General features: G+C 54.3%; 1 protein-coding gene across 4 annotated transcripts in view; it reads left to right on the top strand.

The window, feature by feature from the left end:
• IL11RA (interleukin 11 receptor subunit alpha) overlaps positions 1-14,624 on the top strand; it is a 24,680-nt gene extending 10,056 nt beyond the window's left edge. The window contains exons 2-14 of one of the 4 annotated variants that reach the window (XR_001865977.1): positions 77-176; positions 521-581; positions 676-863; positions 1,021-1,135; positions 1,957-1,989; positions 2,365-2,528; positions 2,668-2,831; positions 2,944-3,085; positions 3,466-3,561; positions 3,743-3,842; positions 4,420-4,499; positions 4,613-10,065; positions 12,964-14,624. Coding sequence is in view for 2 of the 4 variants with exons in the window: in XM_017746641.1 (XP_017602130.1) it covers positions 77-176; positions 521-581; positions 676-863; positions 1,021-1,135; positions 1,957-1,989; positions 2,365-2,528; positions 2,668-2,831; positions 2,944-3,085; positions 3,466-3,561; positions 3,743-3,842; positions 4,420-4,499; positions 4,613-4,629 (1,260 nt within the window). In the remaining 2 variants the exon portion in view is untranslated. Of the gene's footprint in view, positions 1-76; positions 177-520; positions 582-675; positions 864-1,020; positions 1,136-1,956; positions 1,990-2,364; positions 2,529-2,667; positions 2,832-2,943; positions 3,086-3,465; positions 3,562-3,742; positions 3,843-4,419; positions 4,500-4,612 lie in introns of all 4 variants that reach the window. The other 3 variants (XR_001865976.1, XM_017746641.1, XM_008643004.2) reach the window with 3 other exon arrangements.
• Positions 14,625-26,401: the final 11,777 nt, after the last annotated feature.

Raw genomic sequence — 26,401 nt, 5'->3', positions numbered from 1 at the left:
CTGTGGGCTGTGGGCCATGCCAGCTGCCCCACTGAAGGGAATCACACCCTCTCCTCCCCTTCTCGGCCTCCTCCAGATGCGCAGTTCCATCCCAGGCCTGGGCAGGGTGATGGTGTTCCTCGCTGCGGCCCTGGCATCAGCCTCCTTTGCCATCCCTGAAGACTGGGGAGAGGAAGGTGAGACCCCCACCAAGCCCCCCATACAGCACCCCCTCCATATCCCGGGCATGAGGACCCTGAGGGCATCCCGCTCCCCCCAGACAGGAACAGACCTACCAGGGCTACATGAAACACAGCCCTACACGCTACAGTGATGGCCAACCTGTGGCCAGTGCTCCCCTGTATCTGCTCATTGCCCAGCCCCAACTGGGACCAGTCCTTACTAGACCTCCATGGTGGTATCTGTGTGAAGCAAGACCCCACAGCCAGTGCCCACAGTGGGATACAGCCCCAGGGGCTCCCCACCTGTGCCCCCAGCCCTGGTGTGGAGTGCTAACATGTGGGGATGTGTGTCCCTCCAGGAGTGCAGTATGGACAGCTGGGGACAGACGTGAACCTGTCATGCCCTGGTGTCCGTGCTGGGTAAGTCTTTTCCGTGCACACCTAGGGATTTATCCAATGGGATGGTTTACAGGGTGGGCCTGGGGTGACCTGCCATCCCTGTCCCCTAACACAGCCTGCCTGGTGTCCTCCCCAGCTCACCAGTGCAGTGGAGACGAGCAGGTGCCACAGCACTGCCAGAGGGCTCAGCCGTCCAGCAGGGATCCCTGGTGCTGCCAAGTGCCAGCTTGGCCTCCATGGGAACATACAGCTGCCATGGCAAGGACGGCGGCCTCCTGCACACTGTGTCCCTGCGTCTGGGGCGTGAGTAGCACGGGCTGTTCCAGGGGGAGGGTGGTGCGTGCACCCCTGCCAGGGGCTTGCCCAAAGGGGGCTTTGTGTTGACACAGGGATCCCTGTGTGCTGGATGGGCTGCAGGATGGGGGACTCCTTGCTGACTGCTGCTTCCCCCGGACCCCAGACCTGCCTGGAGTCCCCTTTGTGTCCTGCAGAGCATCTGACTATGAGAATTTCTCTTGCTCCTGGACCTCCACTGTGGAGACCTTCCTCCCCACCAGATACATCACCACATACAGGTGAATATCCCTACAGGACATGGACTGGGGGAGTTATGGTGTGAGCTCTGGGTCACAGCCAAGGATAACCAACAAATCCATCTGGCCATCTCTCTTCTCCAAGGACCATGCTGCACCGCAGAGCAGGTTCTGTTTTGGGGTGAACAGAGCACCAGGCATTTGCTTGTTCTCAGTGGGGGTCTCAGCAGCATTGGGGGGCTGGCACAGGCAGGCTCCCTCCCTTCTGACAGCTCTGCCAGCACCAGAGGGGCAATAAAAGAGAAGCAGGTCATCTGCAAGCCTCCACACTCCGGCATGCTTTGGGATGAAAGGAGCCCTGACAGCATCACTGCTTCTAATTATCCCTGCAAGCCAAATTAGCGGGCGGCTTTGAAGTCCAAAGGAGCTCATAAAGCACAGCCCTGCTGAAAGCTGCAGGAGCTGAGGGCTTGGTGGGGAGGGGGCTGAGTGGAGTATCAGGGGGTCCACAGGGAGGGGGAGTGGAAGCAAGGGATTTGGGGGCCTGTAGGGGGAGGGTGAAGCCAGGCACAGGGGAGCTGCTTTTATCAGTATCTCCATGTCTTTGCTGATGAAACCCCAGGCAGGGAAGGGGGTCCCATTTCTTTTCCCTGGGACCCCTAGCTCCTGCTGCCAGGCTGTTCTCTAGAAGAGCTGGACGTGGTTTTAGCTCTGTCCCCCATGCTGTCACATGTGTATGTCAACGTGGGAGTGGGGAGCTGCTTTGCAGTGTGGAGCCTGTCCCTCTTCTGGGTCGTGGTGGGGTTCACTTTGTGCTGCCCCCTCATCCTAATCATCTGCTTTCCCATCTGTCTCCATGGCAGGAAGAAATCGCTGACAGGCGAAGAAAAGCGGAGGTAGGACTGACTCCCACCCTGCTCCTGCTCCCCAGGGACTGGCCCCCATCCCAGAGGCTCTGCTGCTGTCTTCAGCAGGGACCCCAAAGCAAGAGCTTCAGAGAGCCAGCTACCTAAGCCTGAGAGTCTGGGAGAAGGGTTTTCCTCAGGGAGGGACCCTCCCAGGGGAGTGTGGAGCTGGGACGGGGGTCCCTTCTGTCATGCCCAGAGGGACATGCCAGACTCTGGAAGGATGAGTGCAGCTGAGCCAGAGGGGCTGCCTCCCCCACCAGGGTCTTGGCGTGGGGGTCTCCCATGGCTCCTTCTTGGCAGCGTTTGGAAACTGTGCATGGTGGGTGAGTAGGACGTGTCGCCACCCTGCCTCCCTGCCTGCAGGAACAGGAACGGGCACATGGGGCTGTGCCTGCAGGATCCATCCCGCCCCGGCACCTGCACCGTCCACAGGTCAGAGTTCTGGAGCTCCTACCGCCTGAACATCACCGAGGTGAACCCCCTGGGCTTCAACTACCGCCTCCTTGATGTCACCATGCAGGCCATCAGTGAGTCCCCGTCCACCCATCTGTCTGTCCCACTATTTGTCCATCGCTGGGCAGTTACCTGTGGGTGGCAGCGGGGAACCCTACACCCCTGTGCACAGCAGTGCGGGGTGACAAGGGCTTCCTGTCCTCTCCCACATAGTTAAGCCGGACCCTCCAGAGGGTTTAGTGGTGGAGCCCATCCCCCTGGCCCCACGGCGGCTCCATGTGAGCTGGAAGTACCCTTCCTCCTGGCCCAAGGAACCCCACTTCCAGCTAAGGTTTCGGCTCCAGTACCGACCCATCATCCACCGTTCCTGGTCCGTGGTAAGTGTGCAAGGAAAGGCAGGGCCAGCAAAGGAGTGAGGTGTGCATGGGGCCAGGGAGGGTAGTGAGGGATGCCCCTGCCTGCCCCACAGCTCCCCTCTGCCTGGCACAGGTAGAGACGGTGAATCTGTCTGAGGTTATCACGGATGCCTTCGCTGGGCTGGAGCACGTGGTTCAAGTCAGTGCCAAGGATTTCCTGGATGCAGGGAATTGGAGCGAGTGGAGTGCCGAGGCCCGGGCAACACCAGTCAGAGGTGAGAGAGGGACAGGCTGTTGTGCCATCCCTCCCCAAAGCCCCTCCTAAGTCCCTTCCCCATGGCACTCCTTCCCCCAAATATCAACCAGAGCGAGTCTCAACTCCCAGGCCACTTAAGGCTGGGAGGCAGAGCTGCAGGAGGACAAAACCCCTGTAGACAGCCCATGTCAGTCTACAGCTGTGCCGATGCCATTTGGGGATTGTCCCCATAGGCTTGGGACAGAGCGGGGCTTCCAGAGCACCGTTAGCACCTTGGTGACACCCTTGGCCTCGTGGGATCTCTGGGACACAAGGACACCCTTCCTTGCTCCTCTCTGTGGGTCCCTGGGGTGCTGCCTATGCTTTTGGTGAGTTTTTCCATCTCTTCTGTTCTTCCAGACCTGGCCTCCACAGCAAGTGAAGAAACCACTACAGATGCCAGACTGGAGAGCCTGGCTGAGGAGCCCTCCCAGGCTCCCAACCCTGAGCCCATCAGTGAGTAGAGCTGGGGGTGGTGGGCAGGAGTACCATGTGTGTGGCTGAGAGCAATGGGAAGGGTCTCTTGCCCCATGCCCGTGTGTGGCTGGGCTGCTGGAGTGTCCAGGAGTGTGCCATAGGATCCCCTGCGTGCTGGGGACTGTGGCATCCCTTGGCTGTGACAGTCTCTCTGTCCCAGATCACAGTGACCCCTTGGAGAAGGTGGCTGTCCTGGTGTCCCTTGGGATCTTTGCCTTCTTCGTCCTGGCTGCTGTTCTTGTCATCACCGTCCTCATCTGGTAGGCTGGGTTTTGAGAAGGAGGGGCTGTAAGATTGTTGTCCCCATCCCATCCTGAACCCTCAGCATGGAGTGCCCTGTGATTCCCCAGCCCTGCTCTGGGGTCCCTGCCAAAACACACTTGATGCCCTATAGGGTGTTTTATGCTCCCCTTGCCCCTGTGCCACACCAGGGCCTCTTCCCAGCACACCCAGTACTGCCCAGCCTGGCCTGGGCTCTTTCCAATGAGCCCAGATCCAAGGGACCTTTCTCTGAATCCCCTCAAGATGCTGCTGCTTTTATTATCTGCCCAAAGGCTCCTGCTGGGGATTCTCATGCTCCAGAGTCAGCACAGACACCCCTCCATGTGCCTTTGCTCCCTGGGAATCTTGTCCCTGGGTCCCCTCTCATCCCGGCATGGGATCTCCATGCCATGTGACCAATGCCTGCTGTAGCCCTGGAGCTGACCCACTGGAGAGGTTAAACTGAGCTGGGCACAGCTGGATGGAGACACAGAGCAGAATCACTGGGAATGTGGGCAATCCCAATGCTGTGGGGGGCTGCTTGGGGTCTTCAGCCACTACTGCTCTCATCCTCAGGCTCCGGGTGAGGAAACATGGCAAGGACAAGACCAAACCCAACTTTCTGGTTGCTGCCACCCACTTGAAGGCACTACCAAGTGAGTCGTGGTGCAGGGTGGGGAATGGGGGGAATGTGGGGCAGGGAATGCAGAGTGTGGGGCAGGTCAGTGTCCCCAGTGCCCCCCTGACCCCCTGTCCTCTCTCTCTGCAGAAGCTCAGATCCTGTAGTGAGCCCTGGCCGATCCCTGCTCCCTGCACCCGCTTGCCCACGCGTGGGACTTGATGCCACTGCTGGCCCCCATGGACCCCACGCCTCTTGGGTCACCCCACAGCTGTGGACATTGCCAGAGCCCCCGACACCCTGGGGTTGCAGGATGGATCCTAAGGAGAGAGGCTCTGCTCCCAGGAGCGTTGGACTGCCTGAGCCCACCAGGAGCCAGCTGGAGTCACTTCAGGCTCAGGGTGACAGGCCAGCTCCACCTCCGAGTGCTGCTAAACAAATGGGGATAAGACACTGAGCCAGCCCCACTTCACTGCCTAGTGTTGAGGGGGACCATGGGTGTAGGCTCCCGGGGGTGCCGGGCACCAGTGCCAGCCGAGGGGTGCTGATCCCTGCCTGTCACCCCCCACCAGCTGCCAGCAGGTGGAAGAGAACACCCCCTGCCCATTCCCTCTGCCCCAATCCCCCGTGCTGTGGCTGGACGGAGCAGCGATGCCAATAAAGGGGATATGCCAATGCTATTATTGGCACTGTCCAGGCAAAACCCCTTTGCAGATCATGCTGTGCCAAGGGAGGGGTGAGTGCCAGCTCGGGAATGGTCCTTGCAGGAGGTGCACAGGCACTTCCCAAACTGTTCAGCCCTCTCCTCAGGTGCCTGGAGGGGCTGAGAGAGACCCATGCCGAGGCTAAGTGCCAGAAGAGGCTGCAGACAGGCAGCTGTGTGGGACATGTCCCTTGCCTTCACCAGCGTGACAGCCGAGACAGGACCCTCTGCACAGCCCCCCTCGCTCTGCATGTGGCCCCCTTGCCGCACCTCGACCCGGCCCCTCTAATGGCTTCCATGTGTTGGCACCTCCCAACCCCGGTGCTCAGTGCCAGCAGCCCAACGAGATCCAGATGGAGCTCGGTGGAAATTCAGACAGCAGCAACGCATGGAGCACGGGGAGCAGAGCCAGTGCAGGATGGGGACCCACGCAGGTCCTGGGGCTGCCTGTGAACCCACGATGCAGAGGGAGCCTGCACTGGTCCTTGTGTGGACTGGGTTGGAGAGATCTGGGGCAGGCTGTGCCTTTTGCAATGCGTTATGTGCCCATAGGCTCCTTGCTGCCCTCACTGGGTGCCCTTGGGTGTGGGGTCGTGAGGGGTCTCCATGCTTGGCTTTGTGGGGTTCCAGCCCCTCAGTGTCCCTCATGAGCACAGACACTGTGAATGAGAGAGATGGGGGTCAGCCCTCTACAGGGTGCTACTGGTGTGGCACTGTCCTTGGACCAGAGCAGGGCTCTCCACAGGCCAGGTAGGGCAGGGCATCAAGATGGGGAGGTGCAAGGAGCCAGATCCTGCCTCAGGCTCAGCACTGGGACACTCAGCACATTCCAGGCTCAGCAGCTACATCCCCTCTCCCAGGGGTATCCCACAGCTTGACAGCTCCAGGTATATCACACTGCTGTGCCCTGCTGGGCTCTGGTTCCCAGCATCCAAACCACATTCTGATGTGTCACACAGTCAGCCTTGTCTTGTCATGGTCACCCTTGTCTCTTCTCAGTTCCCAGCATTGCATTGGCAGCATTTACCGCTTGGAAGCTTCTTCTCATCACCACCAGATCCCACCCCTCTGCCACTGTGGAGAGGATCAAGGCAGTGGTTGCCCAGAGATGCTGTGGAACACAGGTGATGTACCTCCCATAGGTGTGGCTCCGGTGTTTGCAAACAACTCAGTAATTTCCTGGCATCTGGTGCTGGTTTAGAGGCTGATGCGTGCTCAAGATGTAGCAGCACAGCAGCCAGAAAATGGGAGAGTGTGTGAGACAGCAGCTCTGGCCCCTGTATTCTGCCTGCTTATAAACTCCAGAAAGCCCAGGCACGCTCGAAATAGAAGTGTGTTGCTGCTGCCTAGGGAACCCATAGATCTGTTGTCCCCATGTGGCAAGCCTTGTGTCCCCTTCCTCAGCTGGGGCTTGCCTGGCCAGGCAGTGGGGACATCCAGTTCTGGTGACCAGGGCAGCTTCAGGGCAGGAGAGGCACATCTGGTTCTTATCACTGCATCCTGCTGGCCACAACCCTACAGGGAGACCCCTTTCCTCTCTGATGTAAGGAGTCATGACCTGCCACCCGTTTGGCAGCTGGAGATACCAAGAGCAGGCAAGGGGGCCACATGCCACCACAAAGTCCTGCCTGCCTGCACTGCAGCTGCCTGCTGGGATGCCCCATGGCTCAGCTCCCTGCCCCAGCAGCCTGTAAATGTGACACGCAGGCCTTGGGGACCCAAAGAAAGCCACAAACCCTGTGCTTTGGGTAACAAAGATGCCTGGTGCTGGGTGCTGCACTCCCAGGTGCCCAAGGTGAGGATGCACTGGTGCTGGACATGGGCAGACAGGGCTTTCCAGTGGACCAGAGAACATGCAAGGGAAGGGCCGGGGTGAGCAGCAATCTGGAATAAAGGAGAGGGATCCAGATGCCAAAATCAACTTTGTCCTCAAGCCATGGAGAAGAAAAACAGGAAGGGACCATGAGACCAGTCCCAGTGCCGGCACCTCCCTGTCCCACTGTGGGGCCAGGGCACTTCCTCCAAGGCTTGGGCTCTCTGGTGGCTCTCACAGCCGCTGAGCGAGCAGAGGCTTCCTGCTGCAGGCTGGAGCCCTGCCTGGACGCACCCTGCCCCAAGTAGGCAGAGGCACATCCAAACTTGCCTTTGCTGCTGTATCCCACCCTCCCCAAAGTGGATGCTGTGCCAAGATCGCCAGGGGAGCTGGTACAAGCCAGGCCTGCATATGCTGAGAATGTGCCAGGTCAAAGCAGCCCATGGACTGCATCCACATGGAACAGGGATGGGTCCAGCTTCCTGGCATGGAACAGGGACCAGCCCAAGCCCAGCAGGAAAAAAGTGCAGGAGAACATGGCCTCAGATATACTGGTTTAAAAAATTTCCATCAGGCAATGCCACACACCGGGGAAGGTCCCCAGCACGGAGATGCAGAGAGGTCCATGTCCATTGTCTCCATCCAGCAGAGGGTGGCTAGATCACGTCTCAGGCAGGGACTTGTTTGGGAAATCTATAGCTTTGGCAGAAGCCTTTGCAGCAGGGCACTGGCTGTGGGCGGTTGTGCAGCTCTGCCCCGGCTGTTTGACTGCCACCAACCCTGCCAAATTTCTGAGCTAGCCCTCAGGACTAGCCTCCTCCTCTCCCTGCCTCGCTGGCAGGATCAGCCCACATTTTGCAGGGGAGGAGGCCAGTTGCACAGGACTGTGAAGCAAACAGTCTCAACTTACCTCTCATGGCTGATTCTGCTTCCTTCTCTGCCAAATCCTGAGCCAAGGAAAGAAGAAAGCAGCTTCAGCAGAATGTGGGAGACATAGGCCATGAAACATACATCTCTGTGTCATGAGGTGATGTAGAGAGCAAAGGGTACATATACAGTCAGGGGTTCAACAGGTAGGGAAGGATGCATGGATTGAGGGAAGAAGATGTGCTGATGCATAGATGGATGCATGGATTGGTTTTCAGAGGGAGGAAGGGATAGATGGATTTATAGATGAATGTATGGATAGGTAGTTTGGACACTCAGTTACCATCCTAAGCATCAAAGATGCTCACTGTGCAGGGGCTGACTTGTGCAGAAGGGTGAGAGGCCCATGGGTAGAGAGCAAGGACTGTGTTTGGGAACAAGTCTTGGGTGTGACCCATGCACCCAGTCTTCATGTAAGTGGTATCACAGCTGACATGAGGAGACGGAGCCTGAATTGTCACCAGTGCAGGTTCTGAGAGTACTGGGGAGAATGTGGGGCATCTCCAGAAGGATTGCATCCCCCTCAGGAGCTGCTTCCATCTCATGCTGCCCAGACACTGAGAGAGTAGGAATAGCAGGAACCATGCCCAGAGATGCAGTGAATCCAAACACAAATGCTTTAAAAATGCAGAGCTGAGCATTCACCCTGACCATGGCTTTCATCTCACCTGCATGTGGATACCTCTGCCTGGGAACTTGCTAGAGATCCAAGCACCCAACCCATTAGAGACCCCTGCAAGCCCCCATGCTCCCTCTTCTTCATCTGCCTCCCTTTCTAGCTGCCACAGGCCTGAAAATTCCTTGCCCATCTTTCCTGAAACAGAAAAGACATCACCTGCTGGGCCAGATGTGCTGACACCCAAACAGATGTGGAGAAGGGAGAGACCTGAGACATCTCTTGCTACTGCACTGTCAGCTTCTCCCGCCAAATATGGGTTGTTTCTTTCTTTGCTTGCTGGGACTGGCCCCTTCCCTGCCTCTAGGATGCTTTTGGTCTCTCACAGATGGGAAATGCCAAGCATGTGGCCACAGAGATGCTGGGAGACAACAGCCAGCAGCACAGCTCTGCCCAAGCACTGCTGCTCATGATGCTCTTGGGAAATGGCTGCTCACTGCTCCAAGCAGCAGCAGCAGCCCGCGATTTTCCTGCTAGCTTTTTGGCTTTTTTTTTTTTTCCCCACTGGAAACAGTCCTATTGTCCAAGCAAGAGGTCCCAGTGTTTTGTGTTCCTGCCCTGGAGTGTGGTGGCACTAGGGGACATGTGCTGTGTGCTTCCCATGCACACATTTCTGCTGTGCAACACGAGGACTACAGCTCCTTGGTACTGCCATATCGCTTGCTCAGAGGAGATATCTCCTCCCTTCCCCGTGGCAGGATCTCCATCTTCTCCTCCGGCTGCAAGGACCAAAACAGAGCAGGACACACTTTGGGAGCTTCCCTGGGCAGCCTCTCTACCTACTCTCCTCCCACCAGCTGCACCTTATGGTCCCCTTCATCCACTGCCACATCAGCTGTGTTGTCTGCATGGGCAGAATAAACAAGTAGAGGTTACGGACAGCCCTATGCAGGAACTTCTGAACCACCTGGGGCACTCCAGTGCTCCCCATGTTTCTGGGATTGCATGGAGCAGGCACTGGGCAGACAGAGCTCTGTACAGCTGGGCTTTTCTCCACATCCTGAGTATGATGGACCAGAGTTAAATGTGCCTTTGGGAGTCTCATGTGGCTTTGCAGGTTCACAACACAGCCAAACAACTCCCAGCCTTTGCTCTGCACGGGAAGATCCACCAGATGTGGAAGCAGCTCAGCTCCACATGAATTCTAGGCACCAGCACCAGCATAGTCACCTCTGTGCTGATGGATCGGGAGGTGGTAAGGTGCCAAAAGTGTCAGATATCTCCAGGATCCCTTCCTGGGATGATGACTGACCCCCAGGATGATCGGCAGGTCTTAAAGGCACTGATTCCCAGGGGAAAGCCAGCCTGGAAAGTACTGATCACCAGACATATGCTGACCTGGAAGGCACTGATGCCAGAGAGGATGCTGACTTGGAAGGTGTTGATTGCCAGTGGAGTGCTGGAGACGCCAACCTGGAGGGCACTGATCCCCAGGAGGATGCAAACCTGAAAGAGGGAGGCCTGGGAGGATGCCAATCTGGAAGGTACCAATCCCCACGGGATTTGCTGACCTGAAAGGCAACATTTATCCAGAACATGGTGCTTCTCCCCCTACTGCAGAGCACTTCTTTCAGCTCCCCACTTACACTGGGCAGCAGCTCAGCCAGGGACTTCTCCAAGGGCTTGGGCTAGGGATCCACACTCAGGCAGGCATCTATGGCTGGCGAGCTGCCCCAGGAAGCTAAACCAGCAACACCCCTTCCAATTTCCCTCCTCCCCGGAACTCCCAGCTGGGAGCCGCTGCCCAGCTATGGGCAAGAGGGCGTGTGGCCCCTAACTACTGCCAAAACAACCACAGCCCCCATCCTTCTGCAGGCAAGTGAGATACACAGACTCTGTTTTCCCACTAGATGGCGAACATTGCCTTCAAAATCAGCCTTTGGAGAAATTGCGTCCATCCCTGTGAGAGGAGGCTGAGAAAGCCCTCAGGGAAAAACCCTGGGGGGGACGGGCCTGAGGCTGCTTCAGCGTGGCGCTGGGGGTAGCAGGGACCCCGGCATGCTCCTCATCTTGTTTTTTCTGTCATTTCTGAAATTGTTTTCCTTTCCCACCCTCCTGGTTTCTCCCTGGTCCTGGAAGACGCATCCCTTGCCCTATGCCGGTGGGACTGAGCACCCTGGGCAGGGAGGAGAGGCATCTGGTTAACCCTGGGTAGCACCTTGAACATCCACAGCCACAGAGTGAAGCCCAGAAGCTTTGCTGGGAATTAATTAGGCTGTGGTTTGTGAACCAAATGCATGTTAATTCCTCTTTGCAAGTGCTCAGGTCCACAGACAAGCCATTATGCTGTGTGTAAATAAAGTAGGCAGGGATGAAGGCTGTGCATGGGGATGTGCACACTTGTCTAAGGTCTTCTACCAGCTCAGAAGTATTCCCAGGCTTGTTTAAGTTTGATTTCAGGCCCAGATTTTTTCATGGTCTCTGCATTATCCTTGTGCGGAAGTTCCCTGAGTGTTTGCTGCTGGCCCTGGCATTGCTGCAATATTGCTGTGTGGTTAAACATGATGTGTCATAGCTAATGAGGGAGCTAACTGTGGATGGTAAATGTTTAATATGGACAAATCAAGCCAATTAGGCAATGTCAAGAGAAAAGTGTGTCATCTCAGCTGTGTCTGTCCTGGGTGGAGAAGAGGTTCTGCGGAAGGGTAAAACCCCTGCCCCTGCAGGATCAGCAGCTCCTAACACCAGCCAAGGGTAAAGATGCTGGATGCAGATCCTCCTGCAGACCTTCAGTCCACCCAGTGGGTACTTTCACCTGGGGGACAAGGACAGCTTTTTCAAAACAATATTTTCTGGAATAAAGACCTCTGGGTAGCTGGAGGGGATGGCAGCCATCTCCAGTGCCAAGCTGCCAAATGGGAAGTAGTAAATCATCCCACTTAAAGCACTCCTTGTAGACCCCCAACAGGACTCTTGGCCATTCACAGCATGCTGCCTGCTTTTGTGGCAAGCCTGTGGCCCCAGAGCTCAGCAGTGCTCAGACAGGAGCACCATGGATCCCCAACAGTGGGGTTCCCAGTGGCAGGCCCCCGCCAAGCATTAATTAACTGATGGCAGCAGCTGTATTCCCTCCACAAAGGGCTCTGGAGCCCTGCTCCTCACAGCTTCCTCTGCCCTCTCTGCCTCAGTTTCCTCCCAGGCACATTGTTTGGTATCATTTACACCTGGGTGAGAAGGATCCTTTGGGTCTCCTAGCCACTTCCTTCAGGAAGAGATTATTGCCTCTTCTTCCACAAGGGCTGACAAGTCCGTCACAAGGCTATTAATAGTCACAGAGAAAACTCTAGAAAATGAAAGGAAAAGTGTGACTGGGGAATAGAATCTGAGGGAGCTGTCGAGAGCCAGTCTGCAGCCTGTGGCTCAGGGCAGCAAGCCAGTGATGGATCGTGATAGCCACTGATTCACGAGCCAAGCAGGTAAAAAGCCCTTCTGGCCCTTTCCAGCTGGGCTCCCTGCCAACCCTTGTGTTGGCGTGTGCTGGTGCATGGGGACAACAGGGTAGAAGCAGTGACAACATGGATGGTGTGGGGTCTGGTACACCCCTGTGTCTTGAGGCTTCCTCATCCCTTGGTGAAACTCACAGCCTCTGCAGGCAGCAGAACACAAGTTGAGAACAGATGTGGCCACTTCACTCCTGAAGCTGAGATTTACCAGTGCAGGAGGGTTTGACCCCTGCTCTTAACCCAAGGAATGAACAAGTCCCCATGTCTGAGGCTGTCATATCTTTCCCTTGATGTGTGCCTGATTCCAGCTCTCCAGTCCAGGTCCTGGGAGTGTTTCTGGCCCTTCCCTGTAGGCTCAGAGTTCTGGGAATGGTTTCCACCAAACAAATGCTTCCTGCCTCTGCATGGCATCTCTAACTGGTGACAGGCTGCCACGGGCAGCAGCCACCCTCCCACCCCTTGGTCTTACTTCAGACCGTGTCTCAGACCCCTGGAGGCTGGGCCCTGTCAGGAGAGGTCTCAAGATACCCAGCAAACCAGCGGCTGAAGCAAACTGAGAACCATGTCCTCTCCCACCTGCAGCAGGGTGACACCATCCACATCCCTCAGCTTGTGCTGCCAGGTGAGAAAATCCCCTAAGCATGAAAGTGCCAATGCTTCAGTAATTCTGGTGGAGTTGCACTGAGGGTAAGGACCTGCACCTCTCTCCCAGTGGCCTTTCCCAGGGTTTTGGAATGATCTGGGACACTGGTGGTAGACTCAAAGAGGCTACAGGGACTGTGGGGCTGGGCATCCTCTTTGTGCTTGTTCAGATCCCCCAGGAGGAGATGGATGAGATGCATGAGCAGGCAAGGTAGCCAAAGGAGCTGGGGAAATGCTTTTGCTGTGTGCAGAGTTGGGGGATGAGCCTCTGCAGACCCATCTGGCCTTGCTCTTCAGCAGGGTAAAGGCAATAACCCACCATGGCACTCCGAGAGCCCCAGGAGAAGCACTGTGCAGAAACCAACCCCCAGGCCTGCAAAGAGAGGAGCAAGGACGCTCCAGATACATTTGCACTAAGAAACCAGCTCTGCCAAGGACTGCTTTCTGGTTGGGAATGATGCCTGCTTTTGGAGTCAGGCTAGCTGACCTGGGCCAAAACCTGCCGGAAATGATGCTCAGAGTATTCCGGTACAAGGGGACATTTGCTTCAGTTGCTGTCACCTGTGCAGCCCTGATGCCCTGCAGTGGGCACCGCTCTGTCTTCAGGGGAGCTGGGACAGTCAAGAAGATCAGACTGCTGCCTGCAGCCTGGCTAAAGAGAACTGCTGGGTTCGGGGCCCACTGGATGGGTAAATGGAAGGAAGCACAGTACAACTCGTGTGCCACCATTGCTAGGAAGGCAGCCTGCTGCTGCCCAGCAGGAGGGGAACCCAGCAAAAACCAAAGGCTCAGATGGAGGAAAAAGGAAGAAGTCGGCGCTGTTGGTGGCTCAGATCCTGCTGTGGGTTAGTGGCCTCCCCTTCCTGCGGGATTTTTGCTGTTTGCTTATTCTTATTACATAAGCATAGGAGCTTGGCTCTGCTCCAGAGCCCAGTTCTGCAGAAAATAACCTCTTTCTCTTCCTTTTTGCATCACAATCCTTTAAAAGCAGCAGTCCCTAAGCTGTGGCATGAGGATCCCCGGTGAAGACCTGACAGGTGATCTATAGACCTGCTTCACCTCTGCAGTGCTCCTTGCTCTGCAGGGCTGGAAAGCTACAAAAGTGTTAGAACTGGGATCTGGAGCCCAGAGGAAGTGTACTGATGCCCGAAAAGTCATGCTTTCATTTCTCCAGGAAGACAGTCGCTTCAAAGATAAAAACCTGAAAGGATCTGCCACTTTCACTGGAACATCAGCTGCAAAGGGAAGTGCAGGTTCCCTTTGCACAGGCTCCAGCACAGCCCATGGTGACCAGTACTGTGATTCCCCTGGCATAATAATTCTGATACCCTTCCTCAAAGCACAGCTCAGATCCAGAAAGTAAGAAAAGCCCCACAAAGACAAGGAGACTGGATGTTGGGGTGATGGGCAGCAGCTGAAACCCCACAAGGGGCAAGAGGGGGGTGCTGCCCACCCAGCTCTTGGGTCTTGCTCCTGTCACACCAAGGGAAACCCAGCTTCCTTGTATCTTTGGAATCTGGGCTGTTGATGTCTCATATCTCTCCTGTTCTCCTCATCTTTGCTGAGAATGGCAAGGAGACAACACAACTCCCCACTGCCCCTCTGCCCGTGGCCATGCCAAGCCTCTCCAAGGCACACAGTCCATCAGCAGCAAAGGACAAATTACCATTGACGGTGCAAGAAGAGAGAGGACAAGACCAAGGTGTGGGACTTGCGAGTATCTCTGCAAGGAAACGAACCTTCGTTGTACCACTGTGAGTATTTACTGAAATGTACACGGGGCTGTGTAATCTGCAAATCTGAGCAGACTGTGAAAAGGAGGATAAGATGCCAAGTTCTCCCTTTATCATTTAGATTTACCTTCACTTCTTGTTTTCTTTGAAGACAGTTTCCAGGCTAAGTTTTTGTATCTTGTACCCAGAAATATCAATAAAGATATTGAAAGCCCTTTAATCTACTGCTGTGTAATCAGCAGCTTATTTCAGTGCAGAGGTAAATGGCACTGGTGTGAGACATTAGCTGTGCATGTCTTGGAGCTCACTGGAAAGCACCTTGATTAGCTGGGAAGTATTCACTGGCATGCACCTGGGGCAGGATAAGTAGTCTAGCCTCACCTCATGCCTGGCTGCAAACCAAGTGGCTTTCAGTGTCCTCTCACAGATACAGGAGGCCATGCACAGCCTTGTGACACCATCCAAGTACTCCAGGAGGGTGCCAGGAGGGATAAAGCCAGGCGATGGCAGTACGGAATGTGTCTAGGGCTCTGATGCGATGTCAGCTCTGAACTGACATTAGCTTACATGTACCAGCATGGGAACCTTGAAAAAGAGTAGCAGAGACCCACCAGGATGGAGCTTTTGGGTTCCTCCCGTGCTTGCTGTGTCCTCTGCAAGCTCTTTCACCATAAGCCATGGGCATATGTGGCTGTCACCTGTGCTCAGCTCCCACTGCCTGCCTGCAGCCACTGCTGGTGCTGGTGGGAGTTTGGCAGATGCCTTCTCCTTGCTCTGTGTTTGTGTGAGAAGGGAGCTATGGGAGGAGGCAAAGCTTGTGGACCCATCCCAGCACCTCACAGCCTCCTTGAGACGGCATCTTCAGCAAAGACAAGCGTTGCATGACCAAAACAGGGCTACCCTGGCCTGGAGGCTTGTAACAGTGTTTTCCTGTGGTTTTAGGACAGTAGGGGGGGAAAGAGAACACTGTGGCATTTCCCGTGGCTTGTGCCAGCACTCAGCACCGTGGCTGTGGTTCCTGCACACCAAAAGGAGCATCAGCACTCAGGTGCAGGATGTGCCAACCATGTGTGCCCCTCCAAGCCACACAGGAACTCTTATTCTCACAGGTGCTGTCCAGAGACTCAGACCTGCACTAGACCCTAAAGCCCTCACAGTCTCATCTAAACAGACCAAGCATATAAAGAATGGAAGAGTTTTCTGCCACTCCTGTACACAGGGAAGGAGGAGGACAGTGAGTGGCACACAGAGACCGTAGCAGGGCCACAGTAAAAGGATGAGCCTGTTGTCACTGTGGAGCAGAGCTTGGCAGTGTCATTCTCCCACAACACAGGTGGTTCTGGGCTCAGAGCTGCAGCTACATCTGTCTGATAAACTCTCTGACACAGGCAGGGAGCAATCTGTTTTGCTGGGGCTGCTCCTCCTCTCTGGGGCACGCTGGTGACAAGGGGCATCTTCCCACAGCATGTCCACAAACCCTCATGTCCTTTCAGAAATGGTGTTTGGGATGCAGCAGCAGCAGCTGCAAGAAATTTAGAGGAAGGGCAGGCATCTGTCAGAGCAGCCTCTTACTTTGTGCTCATCTCTGAGTCCTGTTGTGTTCACCCCAAGCACCCCTGTCCACAGAAATCACTCTCTTTTTAAATAAAAGAAACCAAAACAACCAACAAACAAACCAGCTGAAACCCACTAACAGCAACCAAACCACAAAATACTTGAAATGTGTTGGGAGTGACCCATGAGCATTTTTCAGTCAATAGTAAGCACAGATGTGGTCCAGGGCTCTCTACTGCAGGGAACTGGAAGTACCCATCATGGTAAGCTCACAAAAAAACAGCCCAGCCTCATGCATCCTGTCCTGAGCCCTGCATCCCCACTGGATGCCCTCAGGCACAGTTCTCTCCAGTATTTTTATCTCTGCTGCCAGTTTCCGTGGATCTCCAGGATGTGCTGCCACACACCCACAGCCTGGAATGGCTCCGTGTGACAGCTAGCCTTGGACTTTGCCTGCTCGAACAAAGACAAGAAGAGACCTGATGGTGCCTTCCTTCTTCCCAGCGGGTGGCTGCCTTTTTCTGCTGGCTGGGATTTTTCAGGGAGTCAGGGACATTGGATTAAGCATTGCTAGAGCAGGGCAGAGAGCCAGCAGTGCTCTTGTTCCCGTAGCACAGGAGGTCAAAGGACCAGCACGCTCCCTCCCAGACAGCACTCACAGCTTCTTCGTCTGCAGCCACTTCCTCAGGATGTGAGAAATGCTGGGTAGGTAAAGACCTCCTGGGGATGAAGGACAGGGAAAAACCTCTACTGGTACCCCTCATCCCAGCCCCCTGTAGGGTGAGGTGTGGCTCAGCAAGCAGGATGCTTAGAAAGGGCAGCAACTACAGGGCAGCTGCCCCAGAACCCTGTGGGGCTCGTCAGCAGACACCAACAAGAAAGGTGAGAACAGGTTAATGAGCCTCTTTGGTCATTCAGAGGAGCGGCAGTATATACCTCCTACAAGAATAAAAGGATGTGAAAGGCATCACGTGAAATTTCACAGTGCAAAGGATGAAGGAAAGAGCCCAAGAGCAGCAGTGCTGGGTAAGGACAGAGGCTCTCCCGCTCTGTCTCTCTCTCCAGCTGAGACCACTACTAGGTACGTAAGAGAAATCAGCAGACACAGAGGCTTCCAGAGTCATCCTTCCCTGCCACCCACTTCCAGCGCCCAGGAGTCACCAGTGCAGGAGCTTCCCCAGGTGGGGCTTGTGTGGGAACCATGTGCACCTACCTGTGGTGGGTTTGTCCAGCTCCTGGCTGTGCCCCGCCAGCACCCCGTGCTGAGAGCTCAATGGATTATCCACAGAGAGTGTGAAAAGAGCACTGCTGTTGCTCTTAAACTTCTACCTGAGCATTTCAGGGATGCACATGGAACAGGAGCGCTTGGGTTGACCCTGGCAATGCCGCAGTGGGCTGTGAGGGGGATGTTTCTAACCAAATTTGTCTTGGGGTGCTGGGTCAGCCTCCCTGAAGAAGAAGGAGGCTTTAAAAGACCTTCAGGGACTCCAGGGGATCAGTGCACTTCTAATGCTACAGGGGTAGCTTTACAAGAAGGAGAGGAGCTCAGGGGCTTAGTAGCTTTCAATGCTGCCCAGTTTGATAGTTCCTTTCCAACAATTTAGGAGTTTGGCTAACACAATGGCTATGCTTGGAGTGGGGTGCCTTTTCTTTTCCCATCCTTCTGGCTGTTATCTTGATGACTCTCCCCTCTGCTTCCAGTAAGAAAGGATGCACGAGCAAGTCCTTCCTTAGCAGGGCATGGAGCCAGTCTGCCTTATCAGAAGAGCCAGCCAGGGACTTTCCATTCCTTGCTGCTGTGCTCTTTTAGGAATACCAGCCTGGTACATCTTACATACTTCAGAGACTTCCCTAGCTCCCCCTGTGCACTCTCGGCAGTTCTGTCCCAAAAGAGTTTAGCTTGACTTTCTTTGATGGCATTTTCCTGTTCCTCTTAAGCCTCTGCCTGGAAATCCTTGGACAGGGGTATCCCACAGGAAAACTGGGAAGGACAATGCTGTTCTGGAGCAATACAGCCCCTTTGTTCCACAGGGAAGCCCTCAAAAACCCAGCCACTGTGGCCTCCTCCAGCTTTCCTTTGCAAGCAGCTGAGAAAAAGTCTCACTTTGGAGTTCTGTTGTTTGGCTCTTTGCCTGTGCTGTCCCTGATGGCTCATGCAAGTATGGCATGGAGCTGCAGACCCTCTTCACACCAGAGCTGTACCAAGACTTGATCTCCTGGCTGTCAAAGAAAGCCCATTGTAGCAGCTCCATATCAAATCCCTGCAGAACTACCAGCCATCCACCTTCACACATACTGTCCAGAACAGGAGAGCAGGAAGAGAGGGAGAAATGTAGCAGGAAGAGAGGGAGAAATGCAGCAGAAAAAGAGGGAGAAATGCTGAGCAGACTGAGGCTGTTCAGTCTGGAAAATACTGACCCAGAGGCTTTTGTGTAAGTACAAGCAGACATAGTCAATGAAGGACAAGATCTGGACCAGGAGGAATTCTTTCCCAGAGTGCACTGAAGGGGTTCTGGAAACAGAGAGGGCAATGACCCTCCTGAAGCCCAGCCAGAGTCCTTGGAACAAAGCAACTCAGGGTCACATTCACAGAGGTGAATGCCCTGTTCTCTCCCTACCTTTGCCTGCAGGCAGCACAAGAAAGGCTGCAGCCTCAAAATTAGTGGTGCAAGTGAGGCAGAGCCCTCTGGAAACCTGGAAGGTTCTGCTCATCATGGATTTGTCCCAACTGCCGGCACAGCTCATGATGAATGGCCCCAGCCTGTTCCAGCACACCACAGCCCCCCAGCATTTACTTTAGACAGCTGCAGCACAAGGAAGACAAATGAGCTCCAGAGAAACCCAACCTTCTGTTGGCCCCCTCTGTCTCTATTTACATGTCTGTTTTCTTCTCCAAGGCCATGCATCTCCTTTGTTTAGGAGAGTGTCTGGCTTCTGATCTCGTTCCAGATATTTTTTTTGCTTGAGTCCTTCCTTATTCTGTTAGAGCACTGAGCAAAGAGACTTGAGGGCCTGCTTTGATTAGAACTCCCTTGACTCCAGTGCTTCAGACCTTGCACCAACCCAAAACCATGGCCTCTGCTTGGCACTACCCTGGGGCCAGGCAGTGCCCATCTCCTGCCAGCCAAACTCTCACAGCTGCCTGCCACTCCAAATCTTGGAAACATCACAAGGGTGAGGATATACCACGAAGTGGAATGGTCTCCATCTCTCTGAGATCTCCAGAGAGAGAAAGAGCCTTGCAAGGGCTTCCCCCTCAAGATGAGCCTGAGCTGTGCCCTTGCACCAAGCCTGGGCTGAGCATCAGGATGCTGGCGATACACCCATGCACTCCACCAGAGCATGCAGCAGCATGAGAGCTCTGCGGGGAACCCAGCCCTGCGAGGACAGGTGGTCTGGGAAGTGTTTGGCAAGATGGGAACAGTGTGTTCTGCCAGCTAGCTCTCCAGCTTCAAACCAGCCTTTATTTATCCCTGAGCAAGGCTGCACAGCTGCTTTCAAAAGGCGTTTGATGCTAAACTCCTTGGCTCCACGTTCACCCTGAAGAGCTCTTTTCTGTTATCTCTTTGGGTTGCTTTCTATTTTTTTCTCAAGCCCAAACTCAAATTATGCTGGTGAAACTGAGCCAAGCCTGCCAAGGCCTAGCATGTGGCCCAGATGGTGACAACAAGAACGCTGGTTTTCACTGCTGATGGTTCACACTCTGCTATTAGCATCGCACAGCTTGCTCCACTTCAAAGGTACTGCTAATGGAAGACACACAAGATCTGTTTCTTTCAGTCTGCCTTGGCAAGCTCTCCCCATGCTCCCAAGGCACCTTCATCACATGGGCACTAGGTCAGATCCTGGGTTTGCATCCAGGACCAAGGTTTTCTTGAGACCACAGGAAGCCTCACATCAAGCATCCAACAAGTAAGTGGGGGCTTCAGAGTGTAATTCCATCCTCCCTTCTCCACCTTTCAGAGAGGTTCCCAAGGTCATGGGAAGTGAAGGATTTCATGTAGCCCTCAGAAGTACACAATAAGGCAGAGAAATTCCACCTCACCCCCTAGGAACCTGTTAGGACAGTATAACAGGGGGAAAAAAAGGATTAGGAAGGACTGCCTGGGGTCATCTAACCCATGCTATGCTGAGCCAGAACCAGCACTACTTCCAGTTTCTTACAAGCTCTGGTATAATTGTAGAAGTTTCGGGCAGTGGACATGCAGCATTTCTTCATCCGCCTCTTCCTGCTAAATGGAATTTCCCCCCAAAAGCCCGACCCCTGTGGTTTCTCAACTTATCAGAATTAAACTCAGTACTTCTTTTCACTTTCTCCTCACTATATATGTGCACTTGGAGAGCGTGTCATCCATTCCTGGAAGCAAGATTAACTCAAGATCCTTCAGCCTGTTGTTTGAGGCCACATCATCCAGACCTCTGATCAAACTCACTGCTGTCCTCCACAACGCTCCCAAGTGTGTGCACACCTTTCCAGAGTCCAGCTGTCCCATCTGGATTTTTACAATTCATGCACTACAGGACCACTCATGAGTGATGTCCAAAATCCTCACTAGAGAAATCTCAGAGAAAAATCAAGCAGCTGGCCCTGCTGAAAAGGAAGGGGATGGTGCTGGGATGCAGTGACAGCAAGCTGCAGGACATGTATCCCCTTTTCCTCTTCCCAGCAGCTGCAACACAACCCCCACTTCTCCCATTAGCACTGCACCAGCTGCCAAGTTGGGCTGGGGGCCTGAGCACCTCTTGGTATGAGGCTGACTCACAAATGGCTCTTTGTGGTGATTTTTTGCTTCAGTCTGCAGTAACTCAGTTTTGAACACCAGCTCACAGCACACAGGCATGCCAGGAGATGCTATTTTTTGCAACAAACCACCTGTGTTGGATTTGCTGGCAGCAGGGCTAGTGAGCAGTTTAGAGAGGTAGAGAGCATCCCTCCTACCATCCTCTGTCAAGCTGCAAAGTATCTGCTGCTGCAAGTGTCTGTACTGCAGTGGGGGACAAAGCAGTGCAAACAGGACAGAGCCTCCCTATCCAAAGTGAGGAGTGCTGAGCTGAGTGACAGCATCTCCAGTATCTGCTGCCCTCCTGAAGCCAGCTGAATCCCACAGGCTCAGCAAAGAGCCATTGCACAGTACAGACAGCCTTCAGAAGCAGCTGGGTTCAACACAGCAGATTTCAGCCCTGCTTTCACCCCAGGCAGGCGATGAAACCCACAGCCCTGTTGGCTCTGACACTGGGAATTCCCTGGGGTAGCTGTCCTTGGCAGGGTCAGAGGACAATGCAGTGGCTGGGAAATGAAACCAAGCACTGTGAGAAGAGGCTGAATCTGTAGTTGTAGCGTATCCGGGACACTTCTGCATTTGTTCTTTGCAGTGCAGTGGCTGTCATCCATCACCGTAAACGCTGCCTGGTGCCTTTCCAAAAGCTGTGTCAGCTAAATGAAAAGGTGGGAAACTATAAGTTGCAGGTACTTTCAAGGAAAGCACTTGATTTATTTGCCAAAGACCACCTCAGCAGCTCACATTTGTGGAGCATTGTCCCTCCCACAGAGAGCAGAAAGTCACAGCTTGATAATTTAAACAGGATTAAGGAGCGTCCATGTAAACACAGTTGTGGGCTTGCAGTGTGGGGACAGTCCATGCACATCCCAGCAGTGGAGGGGCTTTCCCAGCCATAACATCTGCAAGAAAGAAAATGTTGTTTTCTGTGGGAAAGTGGGAAAGTGGGAAAGAATACAATGTCTTTGGAGAAAGGAATGACCAAAGGCTGCAGCAGGTGAACTTCCCAAGCCAGGAAGCTTGTGGAACACCACACCTTGAAAATCTGCATTGACACAGCACAGCTGCCAGATCCTCTGGACAGGCACAGAACAGTCACTGTGCCAGTAAAATCTATCTAGGGCAGAAGGATCCAAGGAAACTGGGCAGAAACTGGGCAGCAGGGGCCCAAGCAGACAGAGGGAGACAGCAGGATTAGAGGTTTGTGCTTGTTAGATCTAAAGAAAGATTGCAGGAAGAGCCCCTGGGTCTGCCTTAATATCACCAACCTTCTGGCTTTCCCTTTTCACCATGGACAAGGAAAGATTTCACATGCTTAGGGGTATGATGCATCCCAGCCAGCCTCAGGCTGCACACCAATTTCACAGATTCATGAGAAGGTCCAAAATCTTCTCATCTTTTCTTGTCCCATGGCTGTCCCTCTCATCCCAAGCAGAGCTAACCAGATCTTTACTAGTCCCTCCAAGTCCCATCCCTGCAGTCTGAGCTGGTGGTGATCCCTCACCTCAGTCTCTGACAGAAACAGCTCTGTTTTTCCCTGAATCAGGCCATTTTGCTGTGGTTGCAGAGCAATTGAGAAAAGAAGGGAGGATAGGTTCCCCCCAGCCTTCTGTGGCTGGGCAGGCACTGTGGAGAGCAGAAGAAAGCCTTACCTAGAGGCACAGCTAAGCAGGAAAACAGGAGGGAGAGGTGGGGAGGGCCATAGAAATGGCACTGAGCCTCCTGTCACTGCCTACTGCTTGTTCCAGAGGGATGGGTAACGGGTACTTTCCAGAGCATTCTGTCAGCAGGTTAAGTGTTCTCTTCGCTTGTCCTCCTGGTTTTGTCTTTATCTCCAGCTTTTACTGCTACTGTGCATAAAGAGAAGATGGGTGCATCTGAAGGCAGAGAGGATGGGTCCCCCCTTCCTTTCCAAAGGGTGTTCTGAGCTCTGGGACCTGGGCAAAGCTGCGCCTGGCTCGTGGTTGAGCCCACACTGCAATGAGCTGTAGTTCCTGCTACTTCTAAAAACACAAGCAGAGTCAAGTTCTGTCTAGGCACAAAGGTCTCCATATAAGACAACTTTTGGGCTCAATTTGACTCCAGGAGCTCAGGCCAGGGAAATCCCATGCTCCAGTCCTAGGGATGAGGCCATGGAGGTGCAGGCTGGGCAATGCCACCAGGGAGAGTTCAGCTGCAGGAGGAGCACGGCAGGAATGGCACCAGCTCCTTCTCGGAACCACACGGCCTGGCTAAGAGTGCTGGCATCTTCCCACAGGACAAATCTCAGCACAAAGTGTCCAGACAAGCAGCAGTGGTGATGATATGCTGGAAATGAGGGGGGAGCAAGCAGGGGCCTGAGGATGAGAGATGCCAGGTCTGGATCCTCTCCATCATCCACACATGTTGTTTAGGCAAGAGCTAACAGTAAAACGGAACAGACTAAAGGGGCTTTTCCTCACCTGGCTTCCCACCCTTCCCAACCATCCATGTCTCATCTCCTCAGATAAATCCAGACAGGTCCCTGAGCCTCTGCCAGCTGGATCTGGCACTTGTGCCAAGGTAGAGCAGCCCCTTGCCTTGGCACCATGGAGAAGAGACCACCAGAATGGGGCACAACTGGCCCCTGCACTGGCAAATGTGCCCAGGGCATGTCCACAACTCCTGTTGACTCTTGCACACCCAGGAGTCCTGTGAAGAAGCTGAGTGAAGGCTGTGAGAGGCAGAACAGCTTTTAGCCTCTGTGGTGCTGCTCACCTTGCCTGCAGGTCCGTGTGGGGAGGATGCAGCCACTTCCTTCCCAGTCACTCCAGAAGCAGCGTGTGCAACACATGGGGGATGATGGCTACAGAAGAAGCCCCTGTACACCATCTCTTTGGAGGCAAGGGACAAAACCAGTTCCAGTAAAATGCCTGGAAAGGGTATCAGGGCACTAAGGGAGGCCAACGTAGCATTTACCTTGGTGCCTTGCTCTTGCTGCAGAGAAGCAGATGGGTGCTTTTGCCATGGAACCTTCAATCCTACCTCCCAGCTGGGTATGTCTGTGCCAGGTCAGACACCTTGAGACCGCAGCAGGTTGTGCCTGCTGTGTCTGGTGCCCCTTGAACTCAGCCTGTGAAGCATCCAAGACTGCTTTCACCATGCCAGGCACATGAGTGCTCTCATGATCCCAGCTGTGAGTGCTGGCTATCAGGGAGCAACCCAAAGCCTGCTCAGTTTGCTTGCATAGATGCAACCTTGTCCTTTCTCTCCTGCCTTGTGCACAGTCACCAAGAGAGCAGCAGTTTTGCCAGCTCCCTGTGAAAACTTCACAGTTATAGCATCTTGTTACTCCACAACATGTGAAATACAGGTCCCAGCTTTGAATAGAGGGCTACAGGTGATTCAGTCAATGCTCCAGAGCCAAGGTAATCCCTGCACGTAACTCCAGAGCTACTGAGGGCATGTCTGCACTGTACTGGAGTGGATACTGGTCCTGCACCACCCATCCCTGAGGATGCAGTGAGGGTAGGAAAAGAGCAGAAAAAACATGTCTGGGGAGTAAGAAACAGGAGGACTTTTTTACTGAAACTAGCTTTGGGTTGGGAACCGATGTTTTTGACATGGCAGTGACTAGCTGCTTTCCCTAAGGAAAGTGGCTGCTTCCTTCTGAAGAGATCATTGACATTTTGAATCAGAGAAACTCACTCCCTAGTTTACTGAGCACTGAACCAGTCTGGTTTTGACAGATTTCCAAGAGGAGTTGGGCTCTGGACAGGGGGGAAAGGCTGCTGCAGGGCTGGAGGAGGGACAGGAGCCAGGGTCACGTACCTGATCCAGGGCAGCATCTCCTCTTGTCCTCCCCTGGGGGGTAAGAGCAGCATGCTGCCAGAGCTGGGATCTGGATCAACACCCACTTGAGAACCATGGCAGACAAGGACCTACCAGGGATCTGTGGTGTGCAGCTGCATTGCTCTGAGGAGAACACATCTACTGCTCCCAGGAGAGATGGGAATCCTGGGCTTTGCAACCATGCTCCTATGGGCTGATTGGCCAAGACATCCCTCAAACTCTTATGGAAATAGACTAACCTGCTTCCAGCATCCCAGAGAGCAGTGCAAGCCCCTTCTCCCTCATTTTTCCTGGTCCAGAACACTGTTCTCCTTGTCATGGTAGCCTGCAGCCAAGGACGAATCTGATCCATCCCAGGCTAAGCCCCTCTGGCAGTCCCTGTCCTTCACAGGGACCAGCTCCAGCTGCAGCAGCTCAGCCTCAGAGCAGATCCATGCCAAACATCCTCCCCCTCCCCAGTCACGGCCCCCTCACAGGTCACTGAGCGAGCAGCAGGAAGGCTTCTGTCCAAGCCAGCGCCAGTTATTCTCATTTCCTACTCACACTGTTTGTCTTGGCCTCTCTTCCTATACCAGCCTTCCTTCTCTTCCTTCTTCTGCCCAGGATTGAATTGCTGGGGCTGTCACTATAGTTAATGATCTGGGACAGAGCTGGTGCTCTGGGAGAGTCACGCTCAGAGACATCTGAGCCCTGGGCAGTGTGTGGGCAGATACCAGGGAGGAGGACCCCAGAGGGGAGAACACCTGAAAGAGAAACAAGCCACCAACTGAGTGAGCCAGGCAACCAGGGGAGGAGAAGGGACAGGACTAAGCTTGCATCCAAGAGGTGTCAGCAAAAAGCCATCAGGTACCTGGGCACTCCCCGGCTTGAACAGCCCAGCCACGGCACCACTATGGATGCCATTCCCTGAGGGCTGGTGGCCATGCTCCCCCTTGCCTTCAGGAATAGTCCTGGTCCATTTCACTCCCAACCTGTGCCCAGGCATGCTGGCTAGCACCAAACCCGACTAATTTAATGATGTAGAGAGACACACAGTGGTGCTTGGGAGGAGAGGGCAGTGCCTGCCTCTTGGACACACAAATCCCACTTGTGCGTGTTCCACCCGTGCTTCAGCTGGACAGAACAGCCTTGTTCAAACATCACATGGCCTGGGCAAAAGCAGACATAAGGACAGTCTGAGACAGTAAGACCTTAGTCTGAGTGCACAGCAGACCCAAGGCTCAGGAGGAAAACGGGCACAGTCTCTCAGCCTACTGTTGATGAGTGGCAGGAGCAGGGGGGCTGCCATCTGTGCCTTACCCATGGATGTGCCCAGGAGTAGGTGTCTTCGCAGCCTCCATTGCCCCAAAAGCTCATCTTTCTGCTCACCTGCACCCCAGCTGCCAGCAAGAACTGACCTGCTGGAGTAATCAACCACACTGTTCCTCAGTTTCCCTTTACTGCAAAGACAAAGCTGCAGCTCTTCCTGCAGCTCTTCTTCCATGTCCCATGCTCCTGTGGAAGCTGAGAGATGGAGAGCTCCAACCCAGCATCTGCACAGGCAGGACTGAAGTGGTTCAGGCTGCATGATGCAACACTGGCATGCTCCCTCCTTCCCCATCCCAGCACACCTTTCCCCAGGGACCTGCTCCTGTAGCCCGGTTGAGCAGTGCAGAGCAGGGCACTTGTTTTGCCACTGCGCTGAGAGACTCCCAGGAGAGACCTGCAGCCCAGCTGCTGTGTTTCTCACCCCTATGAATCCTCTTTCCTTCTCCCCACATCTCAGCACAGCCCCCTTGCCACTGCAGCACAGTAGGCAATGCTGTCTGCTCACCACACACTCCACATTGGCTTTCAGGCTCAAACACAAGGCGTGAAAAC

Source organism: Corvus brachyrhynchos, unplaced genomic scaffold (assembly GCF_000691975.1).
Source record: "Corvus brachyrhynchos isolate BGI_N302 unplaced genomic scaffold, ASM69197v1 scaffold139, whole genome shotgun sequence".
Lineage (NCBI taxonomy): Eukaryota > Metazoa > Chordata > Aves > Passeriformes > Corvidae > Corvus > Corvus brachyrhynchos.
The sequence above is the reverse complement of the archived record's forward strand: the minus strand, read 5'-3'. Positions and strand labels throughout refer to the sequence as shown.